We start from the raw sequence: 16,012 nt of genomic DNA on the forward strand, positions 1-16,012 counted from the left end.
GTTGAAAGCCCATCTCTCCACTAATCGCGCATACGCAGTTCTGGGTTTATGGTAAGGCGCGAATCATGGCTGGGACTTGGCTTGGTCGACTTCTGTGCAGCGGCGGATGCCGCAAGCCATGTCGTTAATCGGCTGGTTCAGCGCTTGCCCTCGATTAGCCAAAAGTTGGCGACACTCGCGTCTCTGAATGTTCGCTAGGAGGATCAGGGCAGGAATATTTCTTCTGGGGAAAAAAAACTGTTTAACGGCGGTCTCCGCACCCAAATCATGCAGCCCAGTCCTATAGAAACCGTTTCAGAAGAGACGAAAAAAAAAAACACCTGCATTAATAGGAATCGATTAAATTCTGTCCGGTTCCAAGGTAACACAATACGCAACCACAACATGCGGGTTGTCTTGTTGAGCGGTACTCACGCGGAGAATCCTGCTGAAGCATTCCTACGGGCGGCGGGGAGCCGAACAGGCGAACAGCCTGCGGACAGCAGTGAGACGATTCAGATACTGCCGCTGTCGTACCGCAAGGCACGATCTGTAAAGTCTCCAGCCAAGCGAAGGAAGTGCCCTAGCAGCGCAGACAACCCTCGCTGAGGTGGAAGCGGTTTGTATGTGCCGAGCAAAATCTTTCCCCACTTTTGGGGTGGGTGACGTCACTGCGCTGTCGCTCGAAGGCATATCGTTTCTGTCACGTGATGCATTCTCACAGCATAATAGCGATGGATTCCTCCCACATATGATTACCTTTGGCTACCTAGGAAAGGGAAGCATAGTCGGACGTGGCAGAAATATAGAGCGACGAACTGAGGAAATTTGCTGAGATTAGATGGCCATGGTTGCAATGGACATAATGTGGCCCGCTTTGCACTTTGCTGGCTCTATACTTCTATATAATTTTTTTATGCATTTAAATTAAGTGTTACCTGGGTATGCATATTCATTTTTCTTTCTTGAAACTGTCATAAACAACATTATTTCATTCGTTATCGTGTTTCATCCTGCGTAATTATTAACTGAAACCTGCATACTCTTAAGCCAGTGCCCTGGGGGACACCTAATGATGTATCAGTAGGGGATGAGAGGTAATCATTGCATGAAGTGAATTGCCTGCGCCCATTAAAAAAATTATCAATGCAGGTTATTAGTTTATCAGTAATGCCTAGAGAGGAGAGTTGCGAGCAGGCACGAGTAGGGAGCACAGTTGAAGGCTTTGGAAAAATTTTTAAAAAATGGCGTCGATTTGAAGGTTATTGTCCATAAAGTGCAGAATGTCAGGAGTGAATTCGGCCAACTAGGTTTCACAGAAATAATGTTTTCGAATATGGTTTATGGGGGTTTAACGTCCCAAAGCGACTCGGGCTATGAGGGACATGTTTTCGGAAACCGTGTTGGTAAGGATAAAAGAATTGAATTGAATCTAGATGGCTCATTAAGTTGGACGATATAACATGTTCAAGTAATTTTTAAGGAATTCTGTTTAACGAAATGGGGCGATAGTTGGAAGGATTTGTGTGGTCACTTTTCTTGAATATTTGAATGATTTCAGCTATCTTCCAGTCATTGGGGACTTCACCGGATTCCAATGATTGGGTAAAAATTAGATTCAGCATCAGGCTTGAGATTGAACTAGTATTTTTCAGGAGTTTACTGTTTATATTATTGCAGGCAGCCGATGATGAAGTTTGGGGGGAAATGATTAAGTTTGCTATTCCTGCCGGTGTGACTGACTTGGGGCATGGGTATTGCCGAGATGGCTGGCAAAAAAATTTGGACTCCTAGTTGCTGAGGAGAACAATGAACAGAAATATTTATTTAGAATTGCCACGCACTCTTTGCTGTCTACGGGCTCACGGTCAGAGTCTAGAAGTTCAATTCTACAGGATCGCAGTTTAGGGGAGAGAATGCGCCAGAATTTATTAGGGTTTGTTTGAAGGGCAGAATGCAAGTCAGAAGAAAAACGCTTCAGTTTGGCGGAGACTAATTTTTCATTGTATTCTTTTGCGCATTGATGGTACCGTTCCTATGTTGCAGGCAGGTTATGCAAGTTAGCCTTACAATAAACATGCATTTTTCTATTAAGAAGCTTCTTCAGGTCTCTATTGAACCATTCGTTGTTACAATCAGATTTTGCAAGAGAGGAAGGACGGAATGTGGGCATTTTTCAATGTTAGCTTCGTACAAAGTCTTAAAAAGTTCTCAGTTGGCATTGACTAAGGGAGCAAGATAAGATTTCACAAAAGAGTTATCTAATTCTAGTGCGGGGTTGATGGCGTTGAAATTAGCCCTCTTGTAGTCGGTTATCTTTTTCGTTCGGGAACGCTTTTTGATGAGCAGTGATAGGCGGATGTGAAGCAGGTTGTAATTGCTAATGCCTGGTAACATGGTTATACCTTTTACGTCGTCGAGGGAGGTTGTCAGAAGTAGGTCAAGAATGCTGCTTCCTCTTGTGGGGCATGTAATGACTTTGCGTAGGTTGAAGTCAAGTGTTAGATCAAAGAAGCGTATTGATTCGTTGGAAAATGATCTATTAAGCACCCACACTAAGGGCCGGCTAATGTTAGGGAAGCCACCGAATAAATAGATGGGAGAATTTGGAAATTTATCTTTGATGTTGTTCAAAGCATGGCACAGCACGTCACAGAAGGATGAATCATTATCAGGTGGCCGATACCAAGAACGACTTTTTTTTTTGCCCTGTCATTCACGGATGCCCACGCGAGTTCAAGTGTCCTCACTAGAGATGTGACACGATGACAAGGTGTTCTTGATAGCTATGAAAATGCCTCCGCCTTTTTGTTTTTCCTGTCATGCCAGTATATTGTGTAGTTAAGGTTGGGGAAAAATATTTCGCCGTCTCTGATATAGTTCTCTGATAGGTTTCAGTAAGTAGCACAGCATCCACTTCAATACCAGTAATGCAACCTTCAGTCTGTCGCGTTTTGGGATAACGCTCCGGATGGTCATGAAAGCAATAGTCAGGTCAAGGTATAGTGATGACCGCTGTATAATGACGGGTGACAGTAGTTGTTGGTCGGTATGTCATGTATCGCTTCATTGAGTGTTTGCGGGGGGGTGGTCCTGTTTGTGCGCGGTAGCTGCCAAGCTTGGGCTTTCTAGTACGCTATCAGTGGCAGCATTATAATAATAGCATTTACTGCCTATACATAAAGCTTGTCAAAAGCAAGTTTAAAGGCACATTCTTTTTGGTCTTATGAACTCAAGCAGCTTGGAACATACTTGGCGTGTAGGAAATTCAGTCTTCTCTTATGGCGTAGTTCGTCCTTTAAGTTTTCGCCCATGGGAAAGAATGTTCGTTTTTAACTGTGTAAATTTTAAGATGATGGGGCGTTTTTTGTCGTCGGAATGGCTTCCAATATGGTGGGCACGTTCTATGCTACTGTGGTCTAGATGAAGATCAAGGTGATCTACACAAAGTTGGACAATTTTGTTCACTGATTCAGTCCATGATTCGTTGACTGGGTCTTAAAGCCCAAGAAAAGCAAGCTGTTGCGGCCCATATGGTTTTTTGCGATTTCGCTCTGTACGTGGTGCGTCTCGTGAGGCGTTTTGTCTGTATTCGGTGAGTGTTTTAGTGCCTCAAGTTTCGCTAGACAGTTGCTTAAAGCAGCTATTTGTTTTTCGTGTGAGGCTTGATTCACACCGAGGTTATCTATTTCTGAGCGGAGTGCTTCAGAACTTTCTTCTAGTCGCTGAATGCGGGCTTCAATATGTAATGGTTCTTCAGGTGTGCCAGGGCTACAGTTGAGTTCATCGTCACCAGATAGTAACAGCAAGAGTTTTGACAGGTAGTTGAATGCTAGAATATCAGTGAGTATGCAGAAAACATTGCACCACTTCTAGTCACAGGGGCACGACACCACCACCAAAAAATGATTGCTACTACGGTATTGTTTACAATGGTTAAGGTAACTAACCTGAAACATCAGGAGTGCAGTGAGCATTGTGCAGCGACTGATCTCGTGCCCAGTGAGGACCGGGTGGCTCTGCTGGTTAAGCAGAATATGAAGTAGGGCAGTGTCGAGTCCCGTGGTTAATAAAATGATAGAGGTGGTTGCCAGATGGGGACGGCAATTATCGTCAAGAATGGTGTCTCTAGCTTGGAATGGGTGGCATCTGGCCCGAAGTTCCGGGCAGCTGCAGTGTAATCTTAGGAGGGCGAGAGATCAAGGCGGCACCACGTACAAGCAGGTGGCCAGTACAACAGCACCTGAAACATCAGGGGTGCGGTGAATATTGTGCGGCGACCGGTGTCATGCCCCGTGAGGACCGGGTGGCTCTGCTGGTTAAGCAGGGTAGCGTCGAGTCCCGTGGTTGATGACGTAATAGATAAGGGTGGTTGCCAGATGCGGACAGCATTATCGTCGAGAATGGTGTGTGAATGGGTGGCATCTGGTCTAAAGTCCCGGGCAGGTGCGGTGTAATCTTTGGAGGGCGGGAGATCAAGGCAGTACCACATACAAGCAGGTCGCCAATACGACAGCACCTGAAACATCAGGAATGCGGTGAGCGTTGTGCAGCGACCAGTGTCGTGCCCCGCAATGTTGTGCATCAGCAATGGAAAAAAGTGTCCAGCGTCGTAGTGTTGCATACACTTGCCACCTGCCATGGTTGGCAGGTGGCCAAGTGGAGGAAAGTTCCCTGCTCTGCTTGTAGGAGATAGGCTGAAAAAAAAAAGAAATTGATAAAGACTAATAATGACACGAATGACTTAGCAAAGTTGCTCAGCAGTTTCCTTGGCAAAGCACCTTTAATGAGCAAAGAAATACATGGCAAAGTATATAATAAAGTATGAAGAGAAGCAGTCAAAAACAAGCCACCTACAGGCGGCATCTGGGATCGAGACAGCCAATTGGAGCCCTTTATTATCTGCAGGCATGTCGTTTGACTCCTTTCAATGTTTCGTGCTTTAGATGGCATTACGATGCAGTTTCCCATTGCTCCGGCTCTCGCTATGTTGAGTATACCACATTTGTCCCCAATAGTACACATGCAGATGCAGGTTCGCTACAACAACTCTGTGACTGATGTGGGGAAGTTGAAACATTAGAACATTTTTCTCCTCTCTTGCTTGCGGTTCACATTTCAGAGAAAGACGTATCTGGAGGTCACCCTTGCGATGTTAAGACTCCTTGTGTCTCTTCCAGTTCCTCTCTCATTCAGTGTGAGCACCAAGGTATTCGCATTAAGTAGGTACCAGGTAGAAAAACCAGCAGAAGAGGACGCGTACACAATAGAAGGAATTCACACAGACGACGCTGGAGACACAACTGAAAATGTTTACTTTATCAAGGAATCGAGCAGAGCAGGCCGCACATGTGCATGAGCAGGACACGCTGACAAAAGGACGAAAACAAAAGCAAAATAAAGGTCAGTCCAGTTCAGTTCAGTTTATTTCCTTAAAGACCCCTACTCAGGGGTATTAAATAAGGTGTGGACTACGTATATGACATATCATCAGCTGCGTTAACTCTTGGTGGAACCTTGATGGACAGGTAATGGCTGCGACTCGGTGGGGAAGGCCATTCCAGTCAGATGCTGCTCGGGCAAAAGAAGGCTGAGAATACAGTAGTACGGGAGCGTGGACGAACAACTTGAAGCGGATGACCAGTGCGCTGAGATATGTGCATGCGGCGTACGATGTAGGGTGCTTCGTGCAATGAACTCTTGAAGAACTTGTGAGAAAAGCAGTGGCTAGCAATGCGCCGGCGGTGGGAAAGAAGTGACAAGTTAATTTCAGCTTTCAAAGACGATACACTGATGTCGTATGAATATGCAGAATGAATTAATCTAACAGCGCTTTTGAACGCGTTCGAGGCTAGCCTTCAGATAGTTTTGATGGGGATCTCAGATGGCAGATGCATATTCAAATTTAGATCTTATTAGTGTCTTATATGCTAGTAAATTCAAGTCTTTTGGTGCATGGCGTTTGTGGCGTTTGTGGCGTTTGAGGAAACCTAGTTTCTTGTTGGTCGATGAAATGATGTTGGAAATGTGCGCATTCCAGGATAGGTTAGTTGATAATGTGATGCCTAGGTACTTAAATGTTAGCGCAGATTCTATTGGTAGGTTGTCTATTGTGTAAGTAGAACGAAAACGTCTAAGGGCGCGTTCACACTTGTCCAAAAATCTGGCGAGCGAAGTTAGAAAAGAGTTAGAGTTAGACATGGTTAGAAAAGAGCATAAATCGATTCTTTCTGTGTATTATAACCGTATGCACGTTTGCGTACGTAAACAGGCTCGCAACGAAACGCCGTCTAGTGGCGCCATCTGCTTGACAGGACGGGAACTAGTACTGTCAACAAAACTGGCGCTCCTCTAAATCTTAGTAGCGTCAGAATCGTCACACTAAATAAAAAATAAAGCAAATTTATCACTTATACTTTTGCTTATAGGTGAGGTCAGACGAATCGATGTACCGGTGTCCGATTTATGGCCAGTGAAGGCGCTGAAAAAGGCTAAAACAACGACGAATTCATTGCGAGGTGAGGGGCCCTGGGTTAAAGGGCGCCGCCATGTTTTTCGCCGCGGCGGTGGCGAACGCGAAAAATTTGGGTCCAGCCCGATTGCCCTCGCCGCGCCGCTTTCCGCCTCGCTCGGCGTCAAAAGCGGCTGAATCCACTTCGCTCGCCGGATTTTTTGGACAAATGTGAATGGGCCCTAAGACTTCGGGTGAATGGCATGAGCTTACATTTGTTAGGGCTAAGAGTCATTAACCACTGATCGCACCATTCTTGTACACTGTTAAGGTCAGTCTGAAGAGCAACTTGGTCTGAGATGTTAGTTACTGTACGGTAAGTGACACAGTCGTCAGCAAACAAGCGGATTGAGGAAGACACATGCAAAGGTAAATCGTTAATGTATATTAAGAAAAGAAGAGGACCCAGGGCGGACCTTTGTGGGGCATTTGAGGTTACGGGTAGGGGGCTAGACGACTGGCTGTTTATGAGCACAGATTGAGTACGATTAGTAAGAAACTGTTCTAACCATCTTAAGACATGAGGGTGTAAATTTAGGAGTGAAAGATTTAGCAGCAAGCGTCAGCGGGATACTTTATCGAATGCTTTAGAGTAATCTAAAATACTGCGTCAGTCTGGATGTTACAGTCAAGATTTGCATGCAGGTCACGTACAAAAAGTGCCAACTGTGTTTCACATGAAAATCCTTTCCTAAATTCATGTTGTGAATGGTGAAAGAAGTTCCTAGTGTCTAAAAAGTTCATGATTTGTAAGTATATGACATGTTCCATGATCCTGCACGGCACGCTGGTTAGTGAGATGGGACGATAATTCAAAGGGGAATTTTTATTACCTGATTTGTAGACAGGAACGACCTTTCCCACCTTCCACTTGTGAGGCAAAATACCTGTAGACAATGACTGCGAAAATATGAGGCATAAAAATTTTGCAGAGGTATGTTTGATATTCTTTAACACTTTCGAGTTGATTTCGTCGATGCCGGCTGATGATGAGAGTTTAATATTTTGAATTTGGGAAACAATACCATCAACAGAGAACGCTATGACTCGCATGTTATTCGTTATGTTTCTGGGAAGGGTAGACGCAGAAAGTATGCCGATATCCTTCGTAAATACAGATGAAAGTGAGTGATTGAACATGGCAGCACTGTTAGCATCTGCGATTATCTCATCACATTCGTTAGTGAGAATAACTTCACGGGGCTGTTAAGGGTATATTACTTTCCAAAATTTTTCTGGGCTGTGACGTAGGATGTTAGGCAAATCATTTCGGAAAAAAGAGTGCTTTGCGTCGCATATGGCTGCTAGATAAGCTTTTTCGGCAGTGTAGTATTCATTCCATGCTGAAGTGCTTGGCTTATGCTTGGCAGTGCAAAAAAGTCTTTTTTTCTTATTTTATATTCATTTTATGAATCTTGTGAACCATAGTTTGTGGCGATTTTCACGAAAAGTGGTTTTCGGAATGAATTTGTTTGTTAGTTCGTGTACCTTGTTTTAAAGATAAGCCAGTTGTCTTCAGGAGATCTGTTATGAAATGATGCTTCAAAGGATGGAAGAAAGGCAGTTAAGTAGTCATTATCTATGGCTTCATAGTTCCCTTTGTCGTACAGAGCGATGGTTTTTTTGTGAGTGACACGTGGTGTTGGAACAAAGGAAAATGTGGCATGGATTACCTTGTGATCACTGATCTCTGGTAGAAAATAAATAGACATTAGGCTTTCTGGATGGTTTGTTAGTATCAGGTCGAGAATACTGGCGGAGTTTTTTCCTACTCATGTCAGCTTCGTAATGAGTTGCTTAAGGTTAAAATTAAGGCACACGTCAAGAAAATAATTTGATTCGGTGTTAGCAGCCGTTTGGGTACACCAATCAACGTCTGGAAAGTTAGTCACTGAATAATAGAATATGTGCGTTAGGGTGTGATGTAGCAACATCACACAGTATTTGATTTAATTTTGTGCAGAAATCAGGATTACTGTTTGGAGGGCGGTAGCAGACGCCAAGCAATACTGTTTGGGGTGAGGTTCGAATGAGAAGCCAAAGAATTTCCAGATCTGAGGCAAGGTTAGTTGGCGTGCATGACAACTGTTGGCTTGCTGCTATTAAAACGCCCCCACCTCATGTTTCTTTACGATCTTTGCGATAAATGTCAAAACCAGGGAAGTCTGTCTGTATTTCATGGTTGCTAACATCGTTGGTCAACCAAGTTTCTGTTAGGATGAGCAGGTTACTATCGGATGATGACATGAGGTTGAATACAATATCTCGTTTCAGAAGAAAGCTACAAATGTTAGTAAAGATAACGGAAAATGAAAGCTTGTGCTGAAGCGTTGGATGGGACACTTTCTTACACTAGTATCACAAGATGATGGCTACGAGATTTCTTTGACTGTTTCTGATGATGCATCGTAGTAATAGCACTTGAGGCCAATGAAGAGGGTTTTGAAGGGAAGGGCAAAAGCTACTTTTTGTCTTTTGCAAATGCAACAAGGTGCTTGCAAGCAGTTCTAACAGGCCGTGAAAAATCTTCACCGATACTAATATCAACACCCTTCAACTTGCGCCCCTTAGCCAAGATAAGCTTTTTGGTTTTGTGGTATGCGAGCTTTACGATGATTGGATGGTCTGTGCTGTCAGAGTGGCGGCCGGTGCGATGAGCGCGTTCGATTTCTTTTGTGTCTAAATTTATGTTTAAAAGGCTATTGCATTCATCAATGATTAGCTGTTCCAATTGCGCAGAGGTTTCAGATGGGTTTGTATCGCGTATGCCGTAAAATATTAGGTTGTTTCGTCGAGATCGGTTTCCTAAATCATCAATACGGTTTTCTAAGCTGCATATGAGCTGGGTGGTTTGAAAGGTATCACCTTTGACACTGTGAATTTCTGTTTGCAGAGCCATTAGGTTTTCGTACTGGCTTTCTACTTCAGCCATCCTTTGGGTCAGATCAAGTAGTTTCTTATCTGTAGCTAGGAGTTGGTGCTTCAAATCTTGCATCTCCGCGATTAGAGTGTCCTGACCAGCTTTTAATTTCTGTAGTTCACTTAGTACGGCGGCATTATCGTTAGGGCCAAGGTTCGTTTCAATGTCCCCCGACAATAACAGGAATGAACGAATCACGGATACGCATTCAGTCACAATGGCAAGACAGATCTGAGTGCTCAGTAGCTGTATCAAAGCGTAATTGCTAGATTTTTTAGAAAGGGATTCAGTTTTACTAACCTGCATGGCGAAAACCATAGGGTTAGCTAGCAGTTTTGTGGCACAGCCACCGAGCCCACAGAGTGTTGCTGAAGGTGGCTGTCCTTTTATATCCTGCTGGTAGATTGATGTTCCTGTCGCTTGGGCCGCCCAACGTCGGTCAAGTTCCCAGGCATCCACGGACGGTGCTTGCACAGCGGCGATGACAGTCACGAAGTCGGTGTCCAATTCGCTTTTTTTCCACTCCGGCGCATGCCTCGACGGCACACTCCAGTGCGAAGTCAGCAGAGCGGGCAACATGCAAGTGACTGTGGCGATGAGCACCTGCATAGCGAAAACCATAGGGTTAGCTGGCAGTGTTGTGGCACAGCCACCGAGTCCGCAGAGTGTTGCTGAAGGTGGCTGTCCTTTTATATCCTGCTGGTAGATTGATGTTCCTGTCACTTGGGCCACCCAAAAAATACAAATTACTTTAAAATATTAATTAATATTAAAGATATCATTAATTATTAAAATATTAAAGATAGCATTAAAAATACTATCTTGCACATGGAGACTATGTCCCATTCATGAATCTGTATTCTTCGGAAGAAAATTTGACATATCGCTGACGCAATCAGTGCCCGACTTTATATTAAAAACGTCCAAGATTCCACATTCTATCTGCGTTTTGCCTTGGCCGATCATTTTTACACTGCTGAACAGGGGAGTACAGTTTGACATTTGTTGCAATATACGGGCACATAATGATAAAGATATGGGCACATAATGACGAAAGTATTGTGGGTGCTGAAAACAACGTTCACACCGTATTTCATTGCCGCCTTTTTGATACCATGCGATACTTTGTGCATGTAGGGAATAACAGCAGGCCTCAAATCCTGATGAGACGCTTCTTTGTTGTGAGGTGCGTGCTGTAACCTAGGCTTACATGACAGCAATTCAGCAACTGAGACAAGGATTTGTTCGGGGTAACCGGCTGACCAGAGACAACCAGCTTGTTCAAAGATACTGTTCTGTATAATGTGGAGGCAGCTTTTTTGCAGGGCATTTCCTAGACAAAGATTGGCTATACCTCTTTTCACTAGTTTTGAATGTGACGAGGTGTAGGGTAAAAGGCCTTTCTTAGTTCAAAGAGCGCATTTCCAGCATGTGGCCATCGTCAGAATAGGCGAGAAGCAAGTCTAAAATCCGGATGTTGTCATGAAGTGGCACCTCATGAGTGAAGCTCAGGTCAGTGAAAGTATGATGAAAGATATATAAAATGTCATTGGCTGCCGAATCGACGCTGTCAAGGGGAGTTAGTTTTAAAAGGATTAAAAAATCACCAACATATCTAGAAGCCTTAACAAACTGTCAGTATTAAGCTTGTGAAGTAACACATTGTCAAAACTAGATAAAAATATTTGGCACAACACAGGAGCTACGCTCGAGCCAATAGGAATACCCTGCTTCTGTATGTATCTACGATCCTCATGCTCTACAATAGTAGATGACAAATAACACGTTAAAAGTTCCAGCAACGAGTAGACAGATAGGCACATACTGTTCTGAAAAGGAATCGTACCTTGCTTTTGATGAGGCCACGCACAGTCTCAAGTAACTTCTTGTGCGGTACCGAATAGAACAAGTCCTCGACGTCAATGGATATGGCATAATTGGCATCCACTGGGGGGATATTGGAGATAAACTTAATTACGCTCATTGAAGACTGGACTGAAAACGGGTCATCAGGTGCCAAGGGGTCCAGTGAGTATTTCAAGAACTGGCCGACAGTTCTTGCCTCGTACCGCCCTCGGTGACAATGGCCATCAGGGGACAGCCCGTCTTTTGCGTTTTTGTGCCAAACAACACTTTGAGGACATCAGTCTTCTCTTTTCTGCTCACTTCTTTCAGCATACCTTCGAGATTCAGGTTCTTCAAGAGTTGAAGAGCGTGGCTTTTTACCTTTGATGGCTTAGCGGTCACCTGCTTGAAGTTTTGTCATGTGGCGAGGCCTATATCAGCCAGACTGGCCAATGCATTAATGACCGGAAAAGACAGCATCGCAAATCACTACAACCGGATAATACGGTCAATCTCCCAAAAAATTGTAACAAATGTCAAAACTGTACACCCCTGTTTAGCAGTGTAAAAATGATCAGCCGAGGCAAAGCACAGATAGAACGTGAAATCTTGGAAGCTTTTAAAATAAAAAAGTCAGGCACTTATTGTGTCAGCAATAAATCAGTCAAATTTTCTTCCAAAGAAAACCGGTTCATGAATGGTACATAGTCTTTACGTGCAAGATATCAGTATTTTTAATGATGGACCTTTATTTTGCTTTTGTTTTCTTCCTTTTGTCGGCGTGCCCTGCTCATGCGCATGTGCACCCTGCTCTGCTCGATTCCTTGAGCAAGTAAAAATTTTCAGTTGTGTCTCCAGCGTCATCTGTGTAAACTCCTTCTATTGTGTACGCGTCCTCTTCTGCTGGTTTTTCTACCTGGTACCATGCACCAACTGGCCCAACAAGCTACACAATAAGTAGAGTTTGTGGATACCTTCGCGATTACAACTGGCATGTTACCTTGCTAACTTTATACAAAATTTTTCCGCATTCCAAAAACGTGTGTTTTTTCTATTCCTGGTACTTCAAAACTCTTTCATTTATTTCAATTTTTCAACAAACAATTATTACTGTTTTCTTCCTAGCTTCTGTCATTCCACTATTCTACTTCTCCACCTCATGCTTTTCTGTGCAAATGCTATATGATTTTCCTTGGCATTCACTGCCATACTTTGGCCAATCACCACGCATAGGTATGTGCTATGCTTATCAAGGTAAACAATAATAACTTCATTCTTTGCATAAGTTTCTTCAGCATTGGAAGCCTCCCAATGCGACTAGTGCTTGATTAAATTCGGCCAGTCGCGCCCTATGTTCCAATGCGATTGCGACTAAGGAAATACATTTTAGGGATCATGTCCGTGAGATGTAATGCAGGCACACCCTGCCTGCCAAGCTAGCGCACTTCTAAAAATTTTTGCCACTCTGTTCAGTGTTTCTAGAGATGCACGAGACAACACACTGCCAGCACATACGAAATGCTTTTTCCTTGAAGCCACCATTTGTGCCCGTGATATCTGTTTCCACAGGAACAAAAACGAATAAATGTAACATTCGCACATACAGATGCAACCTGCCAGATGATGAATGTTGTTGGACCAACGCCTGGTTGAACCCATGTTGCCCGGTGTCCGTGATTGAAGCGGTTGAATAATTCAGCACAAATGGTTTCTGTTACTTGCATATACCAGAAGGGTATAGTTTTGTACTGTAGACAGTACAAAATGTATGCGGGATCTTAAATTTGTTGTTTTGCTTCTCCCAGGTTGCTGTGCCATAAAAAATGGCGATGTCACCGTGCCTGCGGGAACAATGTAACGAGCTGACGCAACGCGAAGTGCAAGGCCATGGTAGTTGTCAAGGCTAAGAAGGTGAACAAAAGCACCGAAAAGAATGACAGATCCCTTTGCCGAGTCTCTTTCTCTGTGTGCAATCACAAACAGAGCCTTCTAGGATGACCATGATTACCCAGTTGAAAGCACTTATGCGCTGCGCTTTTAGCTCTGGAGTAGTGAAGGCACGCTTCAGCAAGTACTTAACTCAGGGCTTTCTGCGACCTGAAACCTGTGTACCTGCATGAAAGCAGACTGCATGTTGAAGAGGACACTACAGGCTCAGGGTGACTTCTAGTGATTTTTTAAACCCGATGAAGAGTACCATGTACTAGATCTGTTAAGTGCAGCTACAAAGACACGTCGGCACCGTTGTCAGGCTGCTGAAAAAGCTGCAAGAGAAGCTTCTGAAATGCTCAGTTTGCAGTTTGAAAATCACCCGCTGGTTTCAACCTGGTCCCCACTCACGACAGGTAGCTCTGACATAAGCCACATATCCAGGCATTGTTAGACCTGAGCAAAGCTTCCTTTGTTAAGAATTAATTTGGTGTTATTTGGGGCTTAGAGTGGGAAGCTGGTTTTGACAAAGCAACAAACTTGCAAGGCTGCCCAGAGGAGCCCTATAGCTACACATTCCTGAAAAGGGGACTGTGTGGGAGCACTCTCTCACTTCCAATGTCACTTCAGCTACAGAACTGATGTCTTTTAAATGAAAATTGCTATAAAAGTCGTTCAATGAAATGTGTGCAGGCAATAAGGCGTGTATTGCAGTTCCTTGGATTCATTTCAATCTACCGAGGTTGTCTGATGTGTTTTAAAGTGATGTGCTGACTGGAGTTTCTGTACTTAGTCTGCATCAGAAATGCATCTCTTCTGATCAGAAATCAAGCCTTTAACCTGATTTTTGAGGCAGGACAAGTGTACTGCTACATCACCACAGGAACTCATTCAGATTTGTTGATTCTTTCTCCTATCACCCACGACCACGTCGCTAGCTTTTCAGGCTGCAAAGAATAAGATATTTTCAGTTTATTTGTAACCATGGAGGAGGAGGAAAAACTTTATTAATTGTAATGAGCATTGGAAGATTTCACTTGGTGACATCAATGAAGCAAACAGAGCAAATGAATATATGCCAGTAAAGGCAAGCATAGAACAGAAAAAGTAGCAAGGAAAACTCTGAACTTTATATTGCTGTTGTGACTTCCAGACTTGTCCATAATACATTACAATTAATTGATTACTTGAAATAAATTACAATTTATTCAAATTCTTTAATGCATTGATTGCTCTTTGTAAAGTGACAGTAATCCAATTATTTGTTTCTGTAAAAGATGAATAGTAATCTGTTGAATTTTTTTTTTTGTACACAGCAGTATAGCTTTGAGAACCAGAACTCAGTGGCAAACACTGGTGTAGCACAGAATTCCCCCACATTAGAAGAACAATGATCGAGCTGCAGAGAAGCTAGAAGCTACATGCGAGAGGATTTCAGCACATGCAAGCCCGAGTGGTCTGCATTTGACTAGCCCCGTGTTGCGCGCTTCACGTTTCACCACAACAGAATGTCATTTTTAGTGAGCTTGGATTCACTAAAACTTGGGCTTGGTCAGGTATTGTTTATAAGATTTCTCTCAAGTGTAGGCATTCGTACATAGGCCAAACGTATCAGAGAGCACAAAAGTAATCTTCGCACATGCAAAGGTTGCCGGCCCATCTTTGTCAAAGCGGTTATCTTGTTTTGCCATCCATAGCGCCACCAAGGGATACAATGGAGACATTTTGTATCTGCTCAGGTACGAAATCTGTAACCAAGCTGTCGCTCATGCTCTCGCAGAGACTATCTTGAGATTTTAACACTCATGATGTTGTGAGCTTGTACTGATACAGGAGCGGTGTGTTTCTTGTTGTCATAAGTTTTCATTCACTTTCCTAATAAACCAGTTGCAAGAATGAAGCATGTCCTGTCTTGTCTTCCCGTGTCACCGAGTTTGCGCCTAGTTATCTTCAGCAAGCGCCATCTCGTCCAGTTTTCTGTTTTGCTGAAGCAGAGAACTGGTTTGTTTCTGGGGCAGAAAAGAAAAAAAAGGCATAGCCAACCTTCACATGACTATTTTTCATTGATGTAGGCCACCACTTATAAAAAAAAGAAGGGTGGCTAGCGTTTCGTATAGATGGAACAGCCTCCTATAGTTCTGTCCAACGGCAGCATTTACTGGCACTGCAGTTATGGCCACACCAGACCCTCCTTTCCCCCCTTAGGACTGATCCTCAGTGCTGAATGTCCTTTCAGGTCTTTATCAGGCCAGCACCAGAACATAAGCATTGCAAGATATACTGTGTACAGTCTTGGTAAAAAAACTTAAGGCCGCTGTGAACGGCCGGGGAACGACTGCGCTCTGCTATCACAACGCTGCCATCACCGGCGCGCGCCGGCGCTCGCTTGCACCGAGGATAAAGAGGGCGAGAGAAGCATTAAGGTGGCAGACTGGGCATGTTGGTGATTCATAATGGAAATGTACAGCGCAAATACAGACAAGGACACAAGAAAGAATGACATGGAACACACGAGCTGTTTGCTGTCAAGTGCTCAGCGCTCGTGTGTTCCATGTCATTCTTTCTTGTGTCCTTGTCTGTATTTGCACTGTACATTTCCATTATGAGAGAAGCATGTCTCTCATTCTCAAGCCTCCTCTGATAAGAGCGCTCGTGAAAAACTAGTGCGGCGCTCGTTATGCCAGCTGCAAGCTCGTCTTGCGGCCGCCGTGACAGGGCGCTTCGTGCGACGACATTCGGTTTCCTGGGCAAAGCTACCAGCGCATAACAGTACAAAAGTTATCCTAATCATTGCAATTTTTCATTACAATTTTATCTTACACATTGAG

General features: G+C 43.8%; 3 protein-coding genes across 10 annotated transcripts in view; 2 read left to right on the forward strand and 1 right to left on the reverse strand.

Annotated features, from left to right (window-relative positions):
• The window catches only part of LOC144114740 (ribonuclease H2 subunit B-like), a 44,175-nt gene extending 29,090 nt beyond the window's left edge, over window positions 1-15,085 (forward strand). For all 5 annotated transcript variants that reach the window (XM_077648674.1, XM_077648675.1, XM_077648673.1 and 2 more), the window contains one exon: window positions 13,061-15,085. In XM_077648674.1, coding sequence (XP_077504800.1) covers window positions 13,061-13,113 — 53 coding nt within the window. In that variant the 3' untranslated portion in view covers window positions 13,114-15,085. The remainder of the gene's footprint in view (window positions 1-13,060) is intronic.
• LOC144114742 (uncharacterized) overlaps window positions 1-16,012 on the forward strand; it is a 201,130-nt gene that overhangs the window by 39,788 nt on the left and 145,330 nt on the right. The gene's annotated exons all lie outside the window — the stretch shown is intronic.
• Window positions 1-16,012, reverse strand: part of LOC144114738 (uncharacterized) — a 55,837-nt gene that overhangs the window by 32,888 nt on the left and 6,937 nt on the right. For 2 of the 4 annotated variants that reach the window (XM_077648669.1, XM_077648666.1), the window contains exons 1-2: window positions 12,860-13,052; window positions 9,711-10,013 (exon numbers count right to left, since the gene is read on the reverse strand). In XM_077648669.1, the coding sequence (XP_077504795.1) occupies window positions 9,711-10,013; window positions 12,860-12,979 (423 nt within the window). In that variant the 5' untranslated portion in view covers window positions 12,980-13,052. Of the gene's footprint in view, window positions 1-5,387; window positions 5,707-7,323; window positions 7,391-9,710; window positions 10,014-12,859; window positions 13,053-16,012 lie in introns of those variants that run through there. The other 2 variants (XM_077648665.1, XM_077648667.1) reach the window with 2 other exon arrangements.

The sequence above is a fragment of the Amblyomma americanum genome, chromosome 1 (assembly GCF_052857255.1).
Source record: "Amblyomma americanum isolate KBUSLIRL-KWMA chromosome 1, ASM5285725v1, whole genome shotgun sequence".
NCBI lineage: Eukaryota > Metazoa > Arthropoda > Arachnida > Ixodida > Ixodidae > Amblyomma > Amblyomma americanum.